The sequence below is a fragment of the Ranitomeya variabilis genome, chromosome 2 (assembly GCF_051348905.1).
Source record: "Ranitomeya variabilis isolate aRanVar5 chromosome 2, aRanVar5.hap1, whole genome shotgun sequence".
Taxonomy (NCBI): domain Eukaryota; kingdom Metazoa; phylum Chordata; class Amphibia; order Anura; family Dendrobatidae; genus Ranitomeya; species Ranitomeya variabilis.
The window spans coordinates 253,123,641-253,145,548 of record NC_135233.1 but is presented as its reverse complement, the minus strand read 5'-3'; the positions used below and the strand labels follow the sequence as shown (position 1 = coordinate 253,145,548).

Below are 21,908 nucleotides of genomic sequence, written 5' to 3'. Positions count from 1 at the left end.
CTAACAGGGTGGGTGCTGTGTCCCCCAATGATTGGCTCGGAGAAAAAGATTTTACGGCGAGTACACAAAAATCTTTTTCTCCTACGCCTCATTGGGGGACACAGGACCATGGGACGTCCTAAAGCAGTCCCTAGGTGGGGAGCAATTGCACTGCTAAAACCCCATGTTACCCCATGGCCTACTGAGGTACCGCTGTCTGCAGAATGACCCTACCAAGGGCAGCGTCTGCCGAAGCCTGGGTATGAACGTGATAGTGCTTCGTAAAGGTATGCAGGCTGGACCAAGTCGCAGCTTTACAAAGCTGTTGTGCTGAAGCCTGGTGCCGAATGACCCAGGAAGCACCGACCGACCAAGTCGAATGCGCCTTAATCCCTGCTGGGACAGAGGGTGTTCCTGGCGCGTAGGATTCCTGAATAGTGGAGCGAATCCACTTGGCTAGAGTGGCCTTTGAGGCGGGTAGACCTTTCCTATGTTCCTCCGGAAGCACAAACAGGATATCCGACTTACGGAAGGGAGCCGTGCGAGATATGTACCGCCGAAAAGCTCTAACCACATCCAGAGTATGGAGAGCTTTCTCGATACGATGGGTTGGTGCCGGACAGAATGACGGCAAGACAATGTCCTCGTTTAAATGAAAGGAGGAGAGAGGGAGAGGTTCTCAAAACTACCTTGTCTGGGTGAAAAATCAGAAAAGGGGGTCGACAAGAGGGTCGCCAACTGAGAAACTCTCCTGATTCTCGTGGCGATTACGTCAAAGACCACCTTCCATGAAAGGAGGGTGAGAGATTTCCTGCAATGGTTCGATAAAGGGGCCTCCTGAAGAACCTCGAGAACCAAGTTAAAATCCCATGAAGCCAAAGGCATTCTATAGGGAGGGACGACCCGGGAGACTCCTTGGATGAACGTCTTAACCGGCAGTCTGGAAGCGATCTTTCGTTGGAATAGAACAGACAATGCGGACACTAGTCCCTTGAGCGAGCCTAGGGCAAGGCCTAACTCTAAAGCTGACTGGAGAAACTCCAGAATCGGCGGAATGGAAAACACCAGAGGAGAACGACCATGGGCATTGCACCATGAAAAGAAGATGCGCCAGGTGCGATGATAAATGCGCATGGATACGGGTTTCCTAGCGCGAATCATGGTAGAAGACACCCCTGGAGAGAATCCGGCTTGGGCTAAAATCCAGGATTCAACGGCCACACCGTCAAAGACAGGGCCCCGGAGTTCTGGTGGCAAATCGGGCCCTGTGAGAGAAGATTTATGCGATCTGGAAGCCGCCAGGGGACGTCGGCGACCATTTGGACGAGTTCCGCGTACCATGCTCGGCACGGCCAGTCCGGCGTGACGAAGATCACCGATCTCCCCTCTGCCCTGATCATCTTGATGATTCTCGGGAGCAGAGGAAGAGGCGGAAATATGTATGGCAGCTGGAACCGATGCCACGACAGGACCAGAGCATCTGCTCCGATGGCGCAAGGATCGCGGGATCAAGCAATGAACTGGGGAACCTGGTTGTTTAGCCTCGAGGCCATGAGATCCACATCCGGCGTCCCCCAGCGAAGACAAATCTGCTGGGAGACTTCTGGATGGAGGGACCACTCGCCCGAGGCAAGACCTTGGCGACTGAGGAAGTCCGCTTCCCAATTCTCCACACCCGGTATGTGGATCGCCGAGATGAGTGAGTGATTGGTCTCGGCCCAGCGCAGGATGTGGGAGACTTCGAGCATGGCTGCCCTGCTGCGGGTTCCCCCTTGCCGATTGATATACGCCACGGCTGTGGCGTTGTCGGATTGGATTCTGATGGGATGGCCAGCGAGAAGGTGGTGAAAGTTGCGTAAGGCAAGTGTGATCGCTCGAATCTCCAAGATATTGATTGGAAGACGCGACTCTTGTAGACCAACAACCCTGTGCCGTGTGGTGATTGAAAACTGCGTCCCAGCCCAAAAGGATGGCATCAGTGGTCACCACTAACCAGCGCACTGGGAGAAAGGACTTCCCTTGGTTCAGGGAGGACTGTAGCGTCCACCACCTGAGGGTCTGCCTGACCTGTGGGGACAGGTGAAAACGACGGTCGAGGGAGAACGGACTCCTGTCCCAGGCTAACAGCAGCGCCTGTTGCAGGGGACGGAGATGGAACAGCACAAACGGAACAGCTTCCATCACCGCAACCATTTTCCCGAGGACGCGCATCGCGAAGCGTATGGAGCGAGGGACTGGGTGGGAGAGCTTGCGCGCTCCCTGTTGTAAGGACAAGACCTTCTCTGGAGGGAGAATGACTAACCTGCGGGAAGAGTCCAAAATGATGCCCAGGAAGCAGATTTGCTGAGCCGGCACTGGAGATGATTTCTTGAAGTTGATTTTCCAACCCAGGCGAGAAAGAGAATCCACGGTGATACTTACAGACTCCTCGCAGGCAGAATGGGATGGACCCTTGATTAAAAGGTCATCCAGATACGGAAGGACTACCACTCCCCGAGCATGAAGAATGGCCATGACAGCCGCCATGACCTTCGTGAAGACTCTGGGGGCAGTGGTGAGCCCGAAGGGCAAGGCCACAAACTGGAAGTGTTCTTCTTGGACTGTGAAGCGCAGGAACTGCCGATGAGAGGGTAAAATTGGAATGTAGATAAGCATCCTTGATGTCTATGGATGCGAGGAACTCTCCTTTTTCCAGGGACACGACAACGGAGTGAGTCCATCCTGAAGTGTCAGACCCGTACGAACTTGTTTAGCAGTTTGAGGTCCAGTATGGGCCGTAGAGTCCAGTCCTTCTTTGGGACCACGAATAGGTTGGAGTAAAACCCCTTGAACCTTTGGTCTCGAGGGATCGGAATGATGACACCGGACGGCCCTGCACCGGCGCCAGATTCCATCGCAGCCGACGGAGGAGATTCTCCAATAAACTGCTAATAGCAGGGCTATGGGTGCAGAGAAGGGGTTAAGCTTTTCCCTATGGAGTGGAGCAGCTTACCCACGGTCCTGTGCTGGTGTCCCCAGGGAGGAAGAGAGGGAAGTAGCGTTTTCGGCTGAATTTCCCTGCTGAAGTGGAGTCCCAAGATGGCTCCCAAGATTTGCAGGGCTCTTCTCGTTCTCGTTCAGAGCGAGAAGCGACTGAGTAGTGGGCGGGGCTCCAGCGGTGGGCGGGATTTTTGAATTGCGGCCTAGTCTGGCTGAAGAAGTCGGGGACTAAATTAGTGGAGCCGGCCGGCGCAGCGCCCCGGCGCGCCTAATGATCGCCGCTGGCATCTAGCCAGCGGTACCTCTCCCCAGGGACCCGGACCGCACCTTCCCATGCCAGCAGCGTGAGGAAGGGTGGTACTATCTGAGGAGGGAGCCACCTCCAGCTCAATCGATCCTCCCTATGCCGGGGGATGGAGAGCGTCCTGATGTGTGCCTGCCGCAGGGGACTTACGGATGTGCCTGCCGCAGGGGACTTACGGATGTGCCTGCCGCAGGGGACTTACGGATGTGCCTGCCGCAGGGGACTTACGGATGTGCCTGCCGCAGGGGACTTACGGATGTGCCTGCCGCAGGGGACTTACGGATGTGCCTGCCGCAGGGGACTTACGGATGTGCCTGCCGCAGGGGACTTACGGATGTGCCTGCCGCAGGGGACTTACGGATGTGCCTGCCGCAGGGGACTTACGGATGTGCCTGCCGCAGGGGACTTACGGATGTGCCTGCCGCAGGGGACTTACGGATGTGCCTGCCGCAGGGGACTTACGGATGTGCCTGCCGCAGGGGACTTACGGATGTGCCTGCCGCAGGGGACTTACGGATGTGCCTGCCGCAGGGGACTTACGGATGTGCCTGCCGCAGGGGACTTACGGATGTGCCTGCCGCAGGGGACTTACGGATGTGCCTGCCGCAGGGGACTTACGGCTACTGTGGGGACTACATTACGCCAACAGGGGAGGGCTTAATTGCGGAGGAACCCGGGAGATGCACATAAGAGGTATACTCTATGTGCTCACCATCTTACAGGGGGGAGATCGGGACCGTATAGGAACCGTCGCCCTAGCGTAGATTGGGAGTGCCCCAGTCGTCGCAGGAGAGGTACAGGGAGGTATACTCGCCGTGCTCGCCTGTTGATGGTTCAGGGGAGAGCGGACCCTGAAAAGGAATCCGTCGCCCCCTTCACTCTGTTAATTAAAAAATTAAAATTTACAGAAAAAATAAAATAAACGTTGGGGCCTGAAAACAGACCCAAGTGCCTCCTACAGACACTAAACAAGAACTAGGTCATTACTGGCCAGTCAAGGGGTGTATACTGCAGAGGAGGAGTTAATTATTTGTGTTTACTTAGTGTCCTCCTAGTGGCAAGCAGCATAACACCCATGGTCCTGTGTCCCCCAATGAGGCATAGGAGAAATATTTAGCTTTGAATTTTGGAGACAAGTCAGTAGTTTATAGAATAAAACAACAATGTACATTTTACTTAAAAATATACCTATAAAGAGAAAAATAAGACAAACAGAACATTTTGCAGTGGTGTGTGTGTGTGTCCAGTTTCATTGCAGTTTCTTGCAACATCTTGTAGCGTTTGACTTCTACATCCTCTGTGTATAACAGCACAGGCTACAGAATAAGCCACCAGTGATCAGCCAGTGGGTGCAATATGAAAGCTTGGGCCTGTGACACTTCTCTCTTCTCCTAAATGATCTACCAGGCTATTTTACTTTTAATACAAAATACAACCTTCCCTTAGTATCCCAAATCCTTACCGTGGCCAGATCCTTCTGTGTTAGGCCCTTGCTCTGGCGGCCCTGCTGGATGACCTTGCCCACTTCCAGAGTCACTCTGTCATGGTGCAGCTCCTCCGTCTCTCTGTCCAGCTTGGCTGTGTTCTTGGTTATGACGTGCTGTTTGTTCTGTCCTGCGGACCCTGGGGAGGCAGTGATAATGTCACATACATATAGAGAAGAAACTGCGGCACTACAACATCATAGCAGGGGAAGACATGGAGCTCAGATTGGGGACCACCTCACTGACTTCCCTCGTGCTCACCCTATGGATCTGGGTGCAGAAACCCTAGATCCAAATTAATAAATCTATTAGAAACTTCTATAGAGGCCGACTGGGTACCGAGACAATGCTGGTTGTAGATACAGCAGAGAGGTGTACTATCTTTGGTAATGGGATGAAACATTTTGACATGCACACCCCAATGCAGCTTACATTTCTTTGAAGTCTCCAGCGTATCCCCTCGTCTCTGAGCTGCAATAACGGCCTGTAAGAGACAAACATAAAAAGCCTTCAGTACAATAAGCTCATATTATTAGTACCAAGCAGGGCTGTGATATTGGTATAAAGTGCACCGACTCCGAAAAGATATAATACAGTACATTGCGTATGCGAATACCCCCGGCGACATAGCTCGCAAGCAGCAGAGGCGCAGATTCTCCTGACCGGCTAACAGCGCAGGTCCCTGGCGACTATCAGTCGTACCCTATGGACACACAGTCTTGATTAGAAACGGACTCCGAGCACCAAGATAAAGATTGTTCTGACGAAGTTCCTTGTTTGACTGAAAAAGTTCAACTCATTATCTGGATGCATAATAAATGAACACACTTTTTTTTTTTTTTCACAAAACTGAGTGTGAAGTTATTTTGAACATTTGACACGCTGGTCACAGTCACAGCAGAACTCACACTTCAATGTATGGTGGAGCTCAACAGCTTAGGCTACTTTCACACTAGCGTACCGACGCTAGCAGTGAATGCGCCGCACAACGGGGGCAGCGGATGCTGTTTTTCCACGCATCCGCTGCCCCATTGTGAGGTGCAGGGAGGTGGGGGCGGAGTTCCAGCCGCGCATGCGCGGTCGGAAATGGCGGACCGTCGGCACAAAAAAAGTTACATGTAACATTTTTTGCTGCCGGTGGTCCGCCAAAACACGATGCAACCGTCTCACGACGGTTGCAACGTGTGTGCATACGTCGCAATCCGTCGCCAATATAAATCTATGGGGAAAAAACACATCCTGCAGACAACTTTGCAGGATGCGTTTTTTTCGCCAAAACGACGCATTGCGACGTATGCAAAAAAACGCTAGTGTGAAAGTAGCCTTAGAAAAATGTCCTGACAAATTAGAGGGGTTGGCCTTCCATCACAATATCACAGAGAATAAACCTCCAGAGAGAATTACTGTGTACATACATTACATTACTGATCCTGTACTGATCCCGAGTTACACAATATACTATACCCCAGAGCTGCACTCACTATTCTGCTGGTGCAGTCACTGTGTACATACCGTACATTACATTACTGATCCTGAGTTACATCCTGTATTATACTCCAGAGCTGCACTCACTATTCTGCTGGTGCAGTCACTGTGTACATACATTACTTATCCTGAACTGATCCCGAGTTATATCCTGTACTAGATGGTGGCCCGATTCTAACGAATCGGGTATTCTAGAATATGTATGTAGTTTATTTATGAAGATTTCAGAATAATGCAATTTATACACAGGATTCGGCCAGCGGGGCACGAGCAATCAGCGAAGCGTGGTTCAAATCCCGCGTCAATTCGTGGCCCGACTACGTCTGTCGCTGATTGGTCGCGCCCGGCCGTGCACGTAGCACAGCCCACGTAGCATGTAGCACAGCCCACGTAGCATGTAGCACAGCCCACGTAGCACGTAGCACAGCCCACGTAGCACGTAGCACAGCCCACGTAGCACGTAGCACAGCCCACGTAGCACAGCCCACGTAGCACAGCCCACGTAGCACAGCCCACGTAGCACAGCCCACGTAGCACGTAGCACAGCCCACGTAGCATGTAGCACAGCCCACGTAGCACGTAGCACAGCCCATGTAGCACGTAGCACAGCCCACGTAGCACGTAGCACAGCCCACGTAGCACAGCCCACGTAGCACAGCCCACGTAGCACAGCCCACGTAGCACAGCCCACGTAGCACAGCCCACGTAGCACGTAGCACAGCCCACGTAGCACGTAGCACAGCCCACGTAGCACAGCCCACGTAGCACGTAGCACAGCCCACGTAGCACGTAGCACAGCCCACGTAGCACGTAGCACAGCCCACGTAGCACAGCCCACGTAGCACAGCCCACGTAGCACAGCCCACGTAGCATGTAGCACAGCCCACGTAGCATGTAGCACAGCCCACGTAGCATGTAGCACAGCCCACGTAGCACAGCCCACGTAGCACGTAGCACAGCCCACGTAGCACGTAGCACAGCCCACGTAGCACGTAGCACAGCCCACGTAGCACAGCCCACGTAGCACGTAGCACAGCCCACGTAGCACGTAGCACAGCCCACGTAGCACGTAGCACAGCCCACGTAGCACGTAGCACAGCCCACGTAGCACGTAGCACAGCCCACGTAGCACAGCCCACGTAGCACAGCCCACGTAGCACAGCCCACGTAGCATGTAGCACAGCCCACGTAGCATGTAGCACAGCCCACGTAGCATGTAGCACAGCCCACGTAGCATGTAGCACAGCCCACGTAGCATGTAGCACAGCCCACGTAGCATGTAGCACAGCCCACGTAGCATGTAGCACAGCCCACGTAGCATGTAGCACAGCCCACGTAGCATGTAGCACAGCCCACGTAGCATGTAGCACAGCCCACGTAGCATGTAGCACAGCCCACGTAGCATGTAGCACAGCCCACGTAGCATGTAGCACAGCCCACGTAGCATGTAGCACAGCCCACGTAGCATGTAGCACAGCCCACGTAGCATGTAGCACAGCCCACGTAGCATGTAGCACAGCCCACGTAGCATGTAGCACAGCCCACGTAGCATGTAGCACAGCCCACGTAGCATGTAGCACAGCCCACGTAGCATGTAGCACAGCCCACGTAGCATGTAGCAATGTGGGCACCATATCCCTGTTAAAAAAAAAAACAATTAAAATAAAAAATAGTTATATACTCACCTTCCGGCGGCCCCCCGAACCAGCCGAGGCCTTTAGCGATGCTCCTCGTGACGCTCTGTTCCCAGTAATGACTTGCGGCAATAACACGTGATGATGTAGCGGTCGAGAGACCGCTACGTCATCTCCGCTCATTGCCGCAATGCATTCGTGGGACCAGAGCGTCGCGAGGAGCGGGAAAGGCTGCTGCGGACGCCGGAAGGTGAGAATTTGATTTTTTTTTTGTTATTATTTTTAACATTATATGTTTTTACTATTGATGCTGCATAGGCAGCATCAATAGTAAAAAGTGAAGCGGTGTTTACATCCCGCCCCAATATTGCTGATTGGTCACGGCCGGGATTTCCGTAACAGACAGTCGGAAGTTACAGACAAACAGACGGAAGTGGACCGTAGGCAATTATATATATATATATATATAGATTATACTCCAGAGCTGAACTCACTATTCTGCTGGTGCAGTCACTGTGTACATACATTACTTTTCCTGTATCGATCTTCAGTTACGTCCTGTGTTATACTCCAGAGCTGCACTCGCTATTCTGCTGGTGCAGTCACTGTGTACATACATTACTGATCCTGAGCTACATCCTGTATTATACTCTAGAGCTGCATTCACTATTCTGCTGGTGCAGTCACTGTGGACATACATTACTTATCCTTTACTGATCCTGAGCTATATCCTGTATTATACCCCAGAGCTGCACTCACTATTCTGCTGGTGCAGTCACTGTGTACATACATTACTGATCCTGAGTTATATCCTGTATTATACTCCAGAGCTGCACTCACTATTCTGCTGGTGCAGTCACTGTGTACATATATTACATTACTTTTCCTGTATTGATCTTCAGTTACGTCCTGTGTTATACCCCAGAGCTGCACTTGTTATTCTGCTGGTGCAGTCACTGTGTACATACATTACTGATCCTGAGTTATATCCTGTACTATACTCCAGAGCTGCACTCACTATTCTGTTGGTGCAGTCACTGTGCACATACATTACATAACTTATCCTGTACAGATCCTGACTTAGGCTACGTTCACATTTGCGTTGTTGGGCGCAGCGTCGGCGACGCAACCAACAAAGCATGTTCACAACGCAGCGTTTTGCAACGCATGCGTTGTCATAAGATCCTACAGATCGGGACTTTCGGCGCAGGGAAAACGCTACAAGTAGCGTCCCCTGCGCCCTGTCTTGTGTGTCTATATGACGCATGCGTCGTAAAACGCAGTACAACGCATACTGGCGCATGTCCATGCGCCCCCCCATGTTAAAGATAGGGGCGCATGACGCATGCTTCGGCGACACTGCGCCCAACAACGCAAATGTGAACGTAGCCTTACATCCTGCATTATACTACAGGGCTTGACTAGCTATTCTAATGGTGCAATCACTGTGTGTCATTTGATTGCACCAGCAGAATAGTGAGTGCAGCTATGGAGAATTCAGGATGTAACTCAGTGACTCTCTGTAGAGCAATGATACACAGAGCTGGTCATGATGAGTAAACAGAAGTGCAGCATTCAGTCCAGCATTTACCTATGGGGATTATAGCATGACCTGGCTTATCCAAAGTCTATTGAGAGTGTGGAAACGGCCCTGTATGAGGCGCACAGGACACACACCCAGGTATGCAAAGTACACTCGTGACAGCAGACGGGATTGTGTGCACTTTGTTATGGGAGCGACTTCTGCTATTGCTATTGTACAGAAATAGAAACCGCAACAAAGTGACGAAACCTCAGAATTCCCCAGCAGTGAATACACTGGAGGCTCATACTACACCTGAGCCCTGTGACTAGCTGGCCCTAAGCTTCTGCTTACACAAAAGTCAATCAGAACAAACAGAGCTGCAGTGTACAGCATGGAGGACAAAGCAGGAGCCTGATTATAGCTGTGGCCCCACAAAAGTCAATAAACAGCTGGAAGTGCCATCCACAGCCCTGGTCTGCGTCCCCTCCTGGTCCAAGTGCCATCCACAGCCCTGGTCTATACGTCCCCTCCTGGTCAAAGTGCCATCCACAGCCCTGGTCTATACGTCCCCTCCTGGTCAAAGTGCCATCCACAGCCCTGGTCTACGTCCCCTCCTGGTCACTGCCTGTTCGGGGAAAGTCCAGGGTTTGTGCCACATCTGATAAACTCACGGACAACTTCCTTATTTATTCTGCAGAGTAATCAGGAGGTAGCACAGTTCTGTGGCTCCACAACTGCTTCAAAACTACAACTCCCAGCATGCCCCAGTTCGGATATGTGGAGCATCAGGTACACACATTGCTCATCTCCAAACCAGTAAACACCACAAAAATAAGGCTCCTACCACTATAGGGGCACTCCCATTCCCTGTCAGATTTTACAGAGGCGGGTCCATCCTGCAATGCTCGCTCAGCCCCATCCCTGACAGTCTGATCTCACAGAGGCGGGTCCATCCTGCAATGTTCGCTCAGCCCCATCTCTGACAGTCAGATCTCACTGAGGAAACACTTTATATTCTGTGTGTGAAGTTGTGAAAAAAGCAAATGGCAGAAATGGCAGCAACACCCCCAACTGCTGTGACCCATTTAAAGGAAACCTGTCACCCCCAAAATCGAAGGCGAGCTAAGCCCACCGGCATCAAGGGCTTATCTACAGCATTCTGGAATGCTGTAGATAAGCCCCTCAAGTATCCTTAAAGATGAGAAAAAAAAGGTTAGATTATACTCACCCAGGGGCGGTCTGGTCCAATGGGCGTCGCAGTCCGGGGCCTCCCATCTTCTTACGATGACGTCCTCTTGTCTTGACGCTGCGGCTCTGGCGCAGGCGTACTTTGTCTGCCCTGTTGAGGGCAGAGCAAAGTACTGCAGTGCGCAGGAGCTGGGCCTCCCTGACCTTTCCCGGCGCCTGCGCACTGCAGTACTTTGCTCTGTCCTCAGCAGGGAGATAAAGTACACCTGTGCCGGAGCCGCAGCGTGAAGACAAGAAGAGGACGTCATCGTAAGAAGATGGGAGGCCACGGACCGCGACGCCCATCGGACCGGACCGACCCCTCAGGTGAGTATAATCTAACCTCTTTTTCTCATCTTTCAGGTTACATCGGGGGCTTATCTACAGCATTACAGAATGCTGTAGATAAGCCCCTGATGCCGATGGGCCTAGCACGCCTTCGATTTTGGGGGCGACAGGTTCCCTTTAAATGCTGCTGTCAAAAGATTGACGGTGGCATCTAAACCGTTCATGATCGGCGCTGGGTACGCAGCTCCACTGCAGACTGATGGAAGTAACTTGCGGCAGATCCCCCTGGATCACATGGGGATTATAACATTCGGTGCTGACTCCATTAAGCGGTGTGCCCACGATCAGGATTAGTTGCGGTTTGGACGCAGTGCGTTTTTGCTGCTTTCTATTAAAACGCATGTGTTTACTGCATCTAATGACATTCTATTATCGAAAATCCACAGTGGCGACAGCTCGTAAACCCGCACTGCAGATGAGATCATGCAGCGGTACATGGAAGCACAGTGGGCACTGGATTTCTATCAGTCCCTTCCACTGTGCTTGTACTGTACAGCGCAGTAAAAATATGTGGCGTCCAAACCGCTGCTATTCCTGATCGTGGACACAGACTCGGGTACGTTCTCACCGCCAGAAACTGTTTTAACACTGCACAATGTGCACCTGCAGATTTTTCTCATCAATGCAAGTCTATGGGGAAATCCGCATGAGTCTCTGCAAGAGAAGCTGCCATGCTGCGGTCCTGAAAGATGTGCCCCATGTCCGCGGGTGATCCGCAGGTGCACATACACACGCCCCATGTCCGCAGGTGCACATACACACGCCCCATATCAGCGGGTGATCCGCAGGCGAACACACTCTCCCCATGTCCGCGGGTGATCCGCAGGCGCGCATACACGCGCCCCATGTCCGCGGGTGTTCCGCAGGCGCGCATACACGCGCCCCATGTCCGCGGGTGTTCCGCAGGCGCGCATACACGCGCCCCATGTCCGCGGGTGATCCGCAGGCGCGCATACACGCGCCCCATGTCCGCGGGTGATCCGCAGGCGCGCATACACGCGCCCCATGTCCGCGGGTGATCCGCAGGCGCGCATACACGCGCCCCATGTCCGCAGGTGTTCCGCAGGCGCGCATACACGCGCCCCATGTCCGCGGGTGATCCGCAGGCGCACATACACGCGCCCCATGTCCGCGGGTGATCCGCAGGCGCACATACACGCGCCCCATGTCCGCGGGTGATCCGCAGGCGCGCATACACGCGCCCCATGTCCGCGGGTGATCCGCAGGCGCACATACACGCGCCCCATGTCCGCGGGTGATCCGCAGGCGCACATACACGCGCCCCATATCAGCGGGTGATCCGCAGGCGCACATACACGCGCCCCATGTCCGCGGGTGATCCGCAGGCGCACATACACGCGCCCCATGTCCGCGGGTGATCCGCAGGCGCACATACACGCGCCCCATGTCCGCGGGTGATCCGCAGGCGCACATACACGCGCCCCATATCAGCGGGTGATCCGCAGGCGAACACACTCTCCCCATGTCCGCGGGTGATCCGCAGACGCGCATACACGCACCCCATGTCCGCGGGTGATCCGCAGGCGCACATACACGCGCCCCATGTCCGCGGGTGATCCGCAGGCGCACATACACGCGCCCCATGTCCGCAGGTGATCCGCAGGCGCACATACACGCGCCCCATGTCCGCGGGTGATCCGCAGGCGCACATACACGCGCCCCATGTCCGCGGGTGATCCGCAGGCGCACATACACGCGCCCCATGTCCGCGGGTGATCCGCAGGCGCACATACACGCGCCCCATGTCCGCGGGTGATCCGCAGGCGCACACACACACCGTGGACATGGGATGTCTAGAAATCCACCAAGTTGTCACGGCTGTGGGTGTGATTCCTGACCGTGGGCACACACCTGACCCTCCGGGGTTGCTCCAGCCTGGGGGCAGCTGTGACACGGATTACAGGAAGCAGAGATCTATAGAACACTGACACACACAAAGCTAAGCTGCACTGAGCCGTCACATTGGATGGGCAGGAGCCGCATGGACAGGGCCGCACAGTGTGAACCGGACAGCGGTGACACGTGCCGTCCCCTCCTGGGAGCCGTAGTCCTCACTGCACCTGCTTAGACTTGGCCTGGGCCGCGGTCGGGCCCTTCTTCCGCAGCACGGTCACGGTGTCCCAGTCGCTCTCCGCCATGTCTCGTCTTTATCTCAGCAGACGCTTCACACTAACAAACAAACCCCAACACGGACCGATAAACGACAAACCTGCAAACCCCGCCTACCCTGTCATCTGGTTAGTCAAAACAGCCATCAATCAGTGTAGAACCAAGCGCTGATTGGTGCAATGCCTTCAGGCTCTCCATATTGGCTAATTTCTGAGGAAAGATCTGGAAGGCTGAGGCTTAGTACTAACCAAGACGCTCATTGGCTACAATAGGAGAACGCTCTGTGCTGATTGGGCTGTTTGTTCTCTGCTGCTGATTGGATTACAAATAATGACCAGCTGAATTCTGATTGGTTAGGAGTACTGCCACACGACAACCCTACTGGCTGATGTAAGAAGCTTGTAAACATTGACCCTTACCAGCAGGGCTTGCAGCCCATGACTGACACATGGGGCTGGAAACTTCGCTTTTTTGCTTTGACCTTTTGTGGTAGCCGTAAATGAGCTGTGTACTTCATTCTAGGGCTGAACTATGCAAAGTGTCTCATCGGAGAGGAAGAGGACTAGCACTCTAGCGCCACCTATAGGAAGCAGCCAGCCTACAAGTCACTATCGACCCTTTAACAGCCAGTCTCGGCTTGTCACTCTCCACAGGGAAAACATTACCCCTTAGACCCCTAGGACTGAACTACAAATCCCAGCGTGCTCTGTGGGAGTGGCAGGGATGTTGGTGAGGGGGCTGCTGCCATCTCCTGTGTGGAGGACCCTGAGAGCTGCAGCAGGTTTCCCTTCTCTCCTCCAAGGTGACGTCCCTGTACCCTTCAGCCTGACCCTGGGGCCCCTGGGATTGATCTGCACAGGGGCCACACACAGCAGAGATTCCAATGAGAACACTTTGTCTTATTTTAATCTGTTTTCTATATTTTTTCTTTTAACATTTTTTTTCTTGAAGTCTAGAAGGGGATTTACTGCAGAGCTGATGCCAAGGAGCGGTCACTGATGGCTGCAGCACCTAAACTTAAATGCCGGGATCAGAGGCATCTCCAATCCCAGCCATGTCAGCAGCTCAGGGATGCAGTGACATCACAGGGCCTACATGTGTGGGGACTGCCAGGTTCAGTCTGTTCCTAATCTGTCTCCTCTCACAGGCATCCGCGGTGCGCAGGCGCATCACATCGCAGCAGAGGATCCCCCCGGAGACCATGAATCTGTCTCACCGATCCGGGAACATCGAGGCCTGTACCCGCACCACATACCCACCTCAGCGCTGCAGAAGCTGCTGCTGTCCGCCGGCTCCGCTGTCATGTCTTTATACGACCCCTACAGACACGGTAATAACCTGCCCAACAGCTCCTACCGTTTTGTGTCCACAGCTCCTGTGCGCATCTATGCAGCTCCATGGTTACAGACTACAGACAAGCCCTGTGTAGTCTGACTCTTGTTACATCTGCCACTTATTTCATCTTAATAACTTATTTGGTCAGGGAGAAGGACTGTAGGGTCAGACTACAGGGTTTGTCTGTAACCAGGGAGATTCATAGATCTGCAAAGGAGCTGCAGACACGAAATGGTAGGATTCTTAATTAGCACTATTTGCATAATTTGTTTCATTTCTATAATTGTGCAGCTATTGCCCCAAGGAGGCAGGTGGAGTACGGCACCGCGCGGTGTAGAGAGGAGCACGGCGCCCCGTGGTGTAGAGAGGAGCACGGCGCCTCACAGTGTAGAGAGGAGCACGGCATCACACAGTGTAGAGAGGAGCATGGCACTGCGCAGTGTAGAGAGGAGCTTGGCACCGCACAGTGTAGAGAGGAGCACGGCATCACACAGTGTAGAGAGGAGCATGGCACTGCGCAGTGTAGAGAGGAGCACGGCGTCCCACAGTGTAGAGAGGAGCACGGCGCCCCACAGTGTAGAGAGGAGCTTGGCACCGCACAGTGTAGAGAGGAGCACGGCATCACACAGTGTAGAGAGGAGCATGGCACTGCGCAGTGTAGAGAGGAGCACGGCGTCCCACAGTGTAGAGAGGAGCACGGCGCCCCACAGTGTAGAGAGGAGCTTGGCACCGCACAGTGTAGAGAGGAGCACGGCATCACACAGTGTAGAGAGGAGCATGGCACTGCGCAGTGTAGAGAGGAGCATGGCACCCCACAGTGTAGAGAGGAGCACGGCGCCCCACAGTGTAGAGAGGAGCATGGAGCCCCACAGTGTAGAGAAGAGCATGGCGCCCCGCAGTGTAGAGAGGAGCATGGCATCGCACAGTGTAGAGAGGAGCACGGCATCACACAGTGTAGAGAGGAGCATGGCACTGCGCAGTGTAGAGAGGAGCATGGCACCCCACAGTGTAGAGAGGAGCACGGCGCCCCACAGTGTAGAGAGGAGCATGGAGCCCCACAGTGTAGAGAAGAGCATGGCGCCCCGCAGTGTAGAGAGGAGCATGGCATCGCACAGTGTAGAGAGGAGCACGGCATCACACAGTGTAGAGAGGAGCATGGCACTGCGCAGTGTAGAGAGGAGCATGGCACCCCACAGTGTAGAGAGGAGCACGGCGCCCCACAGTGTAGAGAGGAGCATGGAGCCCCACAGTGTAGAGAAGAGCATGGCGCCCCGCAGTGTAGAGAGGAGCATGGCATCGCACAGTGTAGAGAGGAGCATGGCGCCCCACAGTGTAGAGAGGAGCTTGGCACCGCACAGTGTAGAGAGGAGCACGGCATCACACAGTGTAGAGAGGAGCATGGCACTGCGCAGTGTAGAGAGGAGCATGGCACCCCACAGTGTAGAGAGGAGCACGGCGCCCCACAGTGTAGAGAGGAGCTTGGCACCGCACAGTGTAGAGAGGAGCACGGCATCACACAGTGTAGAGAGGAGCATGGCACTGCGCAGTGTAGAGAGGAGCATGGCACCCCACAGTGTAGAGAGGAGCACCGCGCCCCACAGTGTAGAGAGGAGCACGGCGCCCCACAGTGTAGAGAGGAGCATGGAGCCCCACAGTGTAGAGAAGAGCATGGCGCCCCGCAGTGTAGAGAGGAGCATGGCATCGCACAGTGTAGAGAGGAGCACGGCATCACACAGTGTAGAGAGGAGCATGGCACTGCGCAGTGTAGAGAGGAGCATGGCACCCCACAGTGTAGAGAGGAGCACGGCGCCCCACAGTGTAGAGAGGAGCATGGAGCCCCACAGTGTAGAGAAGAGCATGGCGCCCCGCAGTGTAGAGAGGAGCATGGCATCGCACAGTGTAGAGAGGAGCATGGCGCCCCACAGTGTAGAGAGGAGCTTGGCACCGCACAGTGTAGAGAGGAGCACGGCATCACACAGTGTAGAGAGGAGCATGGCACTGCGCAGTGTAGAGAGGAGCATGGCACCCCACAGTGTAGAGAGGAGCACGGCGCCCCACAGTGTAGAGAGGAGCTTGGCACCGCACAGTGTAGAGAGGAGCACGGCATCACACAGTGTAGAGAGGAGCATGGCACTGCGCAGTGTAGAGAGGAGCATGGCACCCCACAGTGTAGAGAGGAGCACCGCGCCCCACAGTGTAGAGAGGAGCATGGAGCCCCACAGTGTAGAGAAGAGCATGGCGCCCCGCAGTGTAGAGAGGAGCATGGCATCGCACAGTGTAGAGAGGAGCACGGCGCCCCACAGTGTAGAGAGGAGCTTGGCACCGCACAGTGTAGAGAGGAGCACGGCATCACACAGTGTAGAGAGGAGCATGGCACTGCACAGTGTAGAGAGGAGCATGGCACCCCGCAGTGTAGAGAGGAGCACGGCGCCCCGCAGTGTAGAGAGGAGCATGGCACTGCACAGTGTAGAGAGGAGCATGGAGCCCCACAGTGTAGAGAAGAGCATGGCGCCCCACAGTGTAGAGAGGAGCACGGCGCCCCGCAGTGTAGAGAGGAGCACGGCATCGCACAGTGTAGAGAGGAGCATGGCATCGCACAGTGTAGAGAGGAGCACGGCATCGCACAGTGTAGAGAGGAGCACGGCATTGCACAGTGTAGAGAGGAGCACGGCATCATACAGCGTAGAGAGGAGCACGGTGCCTGCCGCACAGTGTAGATAGAAGAATGGCTCTGTACAGTATGGAGCGGAGGATGGCATCGCACAGTGTAGATAGGAGCACGGCATCGCACAGTGTAGACAGGAGCATGGCATCGCACAGTGTAGATAGGAGCACGGCATCGCACAGTGTAGACAGGAGCACGGCATTGTACAGTATGGAGCGGAGCACGGCATTGCACAGTATATAGCGGAGTACAGTGCTGTTTGATCCATAGTTGCTGCTTCATTTCTGCTTTCACACATCGCTGACAATAATTCTTACCGTTCTCTCTGAAATCTGCAGATATGATCGCCGTTCTCGGGGAAACCACCGGCACCCTGGCTCTGCAGAACCTGTACGAAAAAATGAGCAAAGACCCAGAGGGGATGCAGATTTTACAGTGCGTTATCCCATCGTCTGAAGTGTCACATTTCATCTTGTGCTCCAATTACATCCAGAGCTGCGTGCAAAGTGCTGCTCTGCTTGTTCCCTAGGAGTTGTTCAGCAGCATTGTGATTGCAGCTCTGGATGTGACAGGAGAATTAGAAGTCAGCCGCCTGGATTCTTTTTCCGCTGACTCTACCTTTTCCCCTCAGGGAGCGTCCCCGTATCCGCATGTCTAACCTGGATATGGATCGGTTCAGAGCGCTGCCTGATGGGACGTTCGGCAGAGAATACGCCAGGTTCCTGGATGTCAATGTAAGTGCGCCATCACTTTAACTATGTGATGTAGAGGATGATGACGATCGACTTGTCATGTCTTCTACTCCAGTCATATCCACAGAGTGTGCAGCCTGCAGATCCCTTTATTTGTGCCACCTCTAATTAATAAATGTCGCGTCTCGCTGCAGCGCGTCACCCCCGACACCCGCATGCCAGTGAAGTTTGTGGATGACGAGGAGCTGGCGTATGTGGCTCAGCGATACCGAGAAGTCCACGACCTCCTGCACACCCTGCTGGGGATGCCCACCAACATGCTCGGTGAGATCTGGGGGCATCCAGAGCAGTACGGGTGGCGCCCTAAGCAGTCCCGGGGGGGGGGGGGGCGCCTTGAGCAGTGGGGGGGGGGGGGCGCCCTGAGCAGTCCTGGGGGGCGCCCTGAGCAGTCCCGGGGGGCGCCCTGAGCAGTCCCGGGGGCAGATAAGACGTTGTGGCGTCGCTGATCACATTCTGTTCTCTCTTCAGGGGAAGTCGTAGTGAAGTGGTTTGAAGCCGTGCAGACTGGGCTGCCTATGTGCATGCTGGGAGCTGTGTTTGGACCTCTGCGCCTCAGCACCAGGTAGGGGCACAGTGGCATGTCGCCCACCACATGGGCACAGCTCTGTACCCAAACCCTTGTGTAACTTGTTCCTTATCACGATGCCCAATCACGATGGTTTTTGGGGGGCTAATTATGAAGAAAAGTTTTGCATCTTTCTAATAGACGCTTGCTTGCTATCAGTGGATGGGAATACACTGTGTTTCAAATTATTATGCAAATGCATTTTTCTCAGATTTTCCTAAATGGTTGGTGCAAATGACAGTCAGTCTAATAAAAGTCATCACCCGTTAGATTATACATCGAATGTTTTGAAGAAACCTCCCAATGATAACAGTATAATCTCCAAAATGAATAAAAACTTAAAATGCACTGTTCCAAATTATTAGGCACAGTAGAATTTCTAAACTTTTGATATGTTTTAAAGAACTGAAAATGCTCATTTGTGGAATTTGCAGCATTAGGAGGTCACATTCACTGAACAAAAAAGCTATTTAACTCCAAAACATCCTAACAGGCCAAGTTACATGTTACCATAGGAGCCTTCTTTGATATCACCTTCACAATTCTTGCATCCATTGAACTTGTGAGTTTTTGGAGAGTTTCTGCTTGTATTTCTTTGCATGAAGTCAGAATAGCCTCCCAGAGCTGCTGTTTTGATGTGAACTGCCTCCCACCCTCATAGATCTTTTGCTTGATGATACTCCAAAGGTTCTCTATAGGGTTGAGGTCAGGGGAAGATGGTGGCCACACCATGAGTTTATCTCCTTTTACGCCCATAGCAGCCAATGACTCAGAGGTATTCTTTGCAGCATGAGATGGTGCATTGTCAGCATGAAGACGATTTTGCTCCTGAAGGCACGTTTCTGCTTTTTAGACCATGGAAGAAAGTTGTCAGTCAGAAACTCTATATACTTTGCAGAGGTCATTTTCACACCTTCAGGAACCTTAAAGGGCCCTACCAGTTGTTTCCCCATGATTCTGTCCCAAAACCTGACTCCTCCACATCCTTGCTGACGTCACAGCCTTGTTGGGACATGGTGGCCATCCACCAACCATCCACTACTCCATCCATCTGGACCATCCAGGGTTGCTCGACACTCATCAGTAAACAAGACTGTTTGGAAATTAGTGTTCATGTATGTCTGGGCCCACTACAACCGTTTCTGCTTGTGAACACTGTTTAGGGGTGGCTGAAGGCTGAATAGTAGGTTTATGCACCACAGCAAGCCTTTGAAGGATCCTACACCTTGAGGTTTGAGGGACTCCAGAGGCACCAGCGGCTTCAAATAACTGTTTGCTGCTTTGTAATGGTATTTTGGCAGCTGCTCTCTTAATCCAATGAATTTGTCTGGCAGAAACCTTCCTCATTATGCCTTTATCTGCATGAACTCTGTCTGTGCTCTGTTTCAGTCACAAATCTCTTCACAGTATGATGATCACTTTTAAGTTTTCATTAAATATCTAATGTTTTCATACCTTGTCCAAAGCATTGCACTATTTAACGCTTTTCAGCAGCAGAGAGATCCTTTTTAGTTCCCATATTGCTTGAAACCTGTGGCCTGCTTAATAATGTGGAACATCATTTTAAAGTAGTTTTACTTTAATTAGAATCACCTGGAAAATTAATTATCACATGTGTTTAAGATTGATTTCAGTGATCCACTGAGCCCTGAGACACAATACCATCCATGAGTTTATTTGAAAAACACAACAATTAAATCTTTGACACTTAAATCCAATTTGCATAATAATTTGGAACACAGTGTAGTCTTGATTCCATACAGAAGATCATCAGGCAGTGTGCCCCTTCACCCAGGGGAATTAAGTCTGTCATCAGTGGGGGTCTGGGTGGTCGGACCCACACTCATCTAGTGGTTATCACCTGCCCTGTAAATGGTTAATCACTTCTTACTAGAGTCCTCTGATACTACTGGGAAGATTGTCTAGACTGGATGCAACTGTAGCAAACCTTCAGCTGTGAGAATCAGGAGGTCTGTACCACCTCTCCCATAGATGATGAATGGGGTAGTGGGATCCAGGGCCCACCACAATCATACATGTGTGGATTGGGCCTTATTCACACAAGTAGTGCTCAGCTTTAATGATATCTGGTGCTCCTTCTGTATGACTTTTTTTTTCTTTTCAGGAGGAAGAAGAAATTGCTTGAGCTGGTCCCCTGGGCCGTGCAGAGTGGCCGCGATGCGCGCTGCGTTCTTAGCGTTCACTATGAGAATCGATGGGAGCAGACGGTGGAGTCCCTGAGAGAAGAAATCGGGATCCTGCCCCCTCCCCCGATCAGGGTCTGACCGTGCCCATCACTCAGGCTCGTCCTCACCTAGGTTTTCTATCAAGAATTTGCAATGGAAAATGATGAGAGCAAAGATGTCATCCACAGGCTGCCAAGAGATAACGCAGATCGAGCCGCGGCAGTCTACTGACTTTTTTCACTGCAGATTTCTCCCGATGTGGTGCCTAAATGAAACGCCCGCCGGGGCCGTGGGGTACTCGGTACCGGGTCCCGTACTTAAAGGGATGTGTCACGGCGGCGGCGACCCGGTTCGTGGCCCTGGGTGCCCAAGTAAAAGGAAAGGTCTTTAAAGGGGTTTTTGAAATAAAGAAAGTTCATGACGCCACCTGTGTTATTCGGTCAGGGATGACCAACGCTGCTTAAAGGGGTCCTCTGGGGTGATGTTATGACAGCCAGATGGTATGGCTACCCACAGCTGAAGTAGGTCCCCAGGGCTCCCGGTGAATAGATGGCAGATGGTGAGTGGTGCAGTAAAGAACGAAGGACACAGTTGTGCAGTGTTTTTACGTGGTTCAGTGATGGTAGCAGGCAGCCACAGTCCAGGGCACCAGATTACAGGTACAGGCAGGGTCCGGCCGGCTTGGAAGAGAGTTCAGAGTCCAGCTTTACCAGGTGGAGTTAAAAGCCTTCCTCTTAGCGTGGTGGTATTGTAGTCATTTACTGCCTATGGCTTCTTAGCAAGGCCCTCTCAGTTATCTTTGTCCTTTATTGAAGTGGAACACAGACCCGTATGGCAGGTGACTTGAGCCTTTTTACAGGGTCTCGATCATGACCCGGGCTCTATATGCCACTGGGAATTAGGGCGAAAAGGTTACATGTAGTCTAGCTGTCCTACCAGTTTCTTCTGTGCCTCCTAGAGTATGACACAACCTCGGTCTTCCAGTTACCGGTATCTGCACTCTATCTGGGAGGTAGCCCAGTCGCAGCTATTCTCCCTTGTTGTCACTCTCCTGTGTTTCGCTCTCCGACACGTTAAATAAAGGCTGTTCTTCCTTCTGTATCTCGCTATCTAGGAGCTACAGCACCTCCGACTGTACGGCCCCTCACCCGTCCTTCTGTCTCAGACGTCTCCAGTCTGCTGTCTGACACCAACTGTCTAACTCTCACCAACTGCCTAGCAACTAACTCCCCCTCCTGACCAGAGAGAGCTGCTCCCCTGAAGTCGGGTGTAGAGCTCCCCCTTCTGGCCTGGAGTCAGAATGGTATTGT

The 21,908-nt window shown here is 53.0% G+C and overlaps 2 protein-coding genes across 2 annotated transcripts in view; one reads left to right on the top strand and one right to left on the bottom strand.

Annotated features, from left to right (window-relative positions):
- The window catches only part of EDF1 (endothelial differentiation related factor 1), a 36,007-nt gene extending 22,800 nt beyond the window's left edge, over positions 1–13,207 (bottom strand). The window contains exons 1-3 of the mRNA XM_077284633.1: positions 13,047–13,207; positions 5,179–5,230; positions 4,725–4,885 (exon numbers count right to left, since the gene is read on the bottom strand). Of these exons, the coding sequence (XP_077140748.1) occupies positions 4,725–4,885; positions 5,179–5,230; positions 13,047–13,124 (291 nt within the window). The 5' untranslated portion in view covers positions 13,125–13,207. The remainder of the gene's footprint in view (positions 1–4,724; positions 4,886–5,178; positions 5,231–13,046) is intronic.
- A 462-nt stretch (positions 13,208–13,669) lies between these two features.
- COQ4 (coenzyme Q4) lies at positions 13,670–21,699 on the top strand. The gene is made up of 7 exons (XM_077284631.1): positions 13,670–13,897; positions 14,243–14,425; positions 17,434–17,530; positions 17,727–17,829; positions 17,982–18,111; positions 18,316–18,409; positions 20,538–21,699. Exons 1-7 carry the CDS (start codon positions 13,819–13,821, stop codon positions 20,695–20,697), a joined length of 846 nt encoding a protein of 281 aa, XP_077140746.1. The 5' UTR covers positions 13,670–13,818; the 3' UTR covers positions 20,698–21,699.
- The last annotated feature ends 209 nt before the right edge of the window (positions 21,700–21,908 follow it).

Bases quoted from the DNA above. Each gene is read 5' to 3' on its own strand.
- COQ4 (XM_077284631.1), top strand. From the start codon at position 13,819: ATGTTGGTGAGGGGGCTGCTGCCATCTCCTGTGTGGAGGACCCTGAGA. The intron at 14,426-17,433 runs GTAATAACCTGC...TGAAATCTGCAG, and splicing joins ATACGACCCCTACAGACACG to ATATGATCGCCGTTCTCGGG. The intron at 17,531-17,726 runs GTGCGTTATCCC...TTTTCCCCTCAG, and splicing joins GAGGGGATGCAGATTTTACA to GGAGCGTCCCCGTATCCGCA.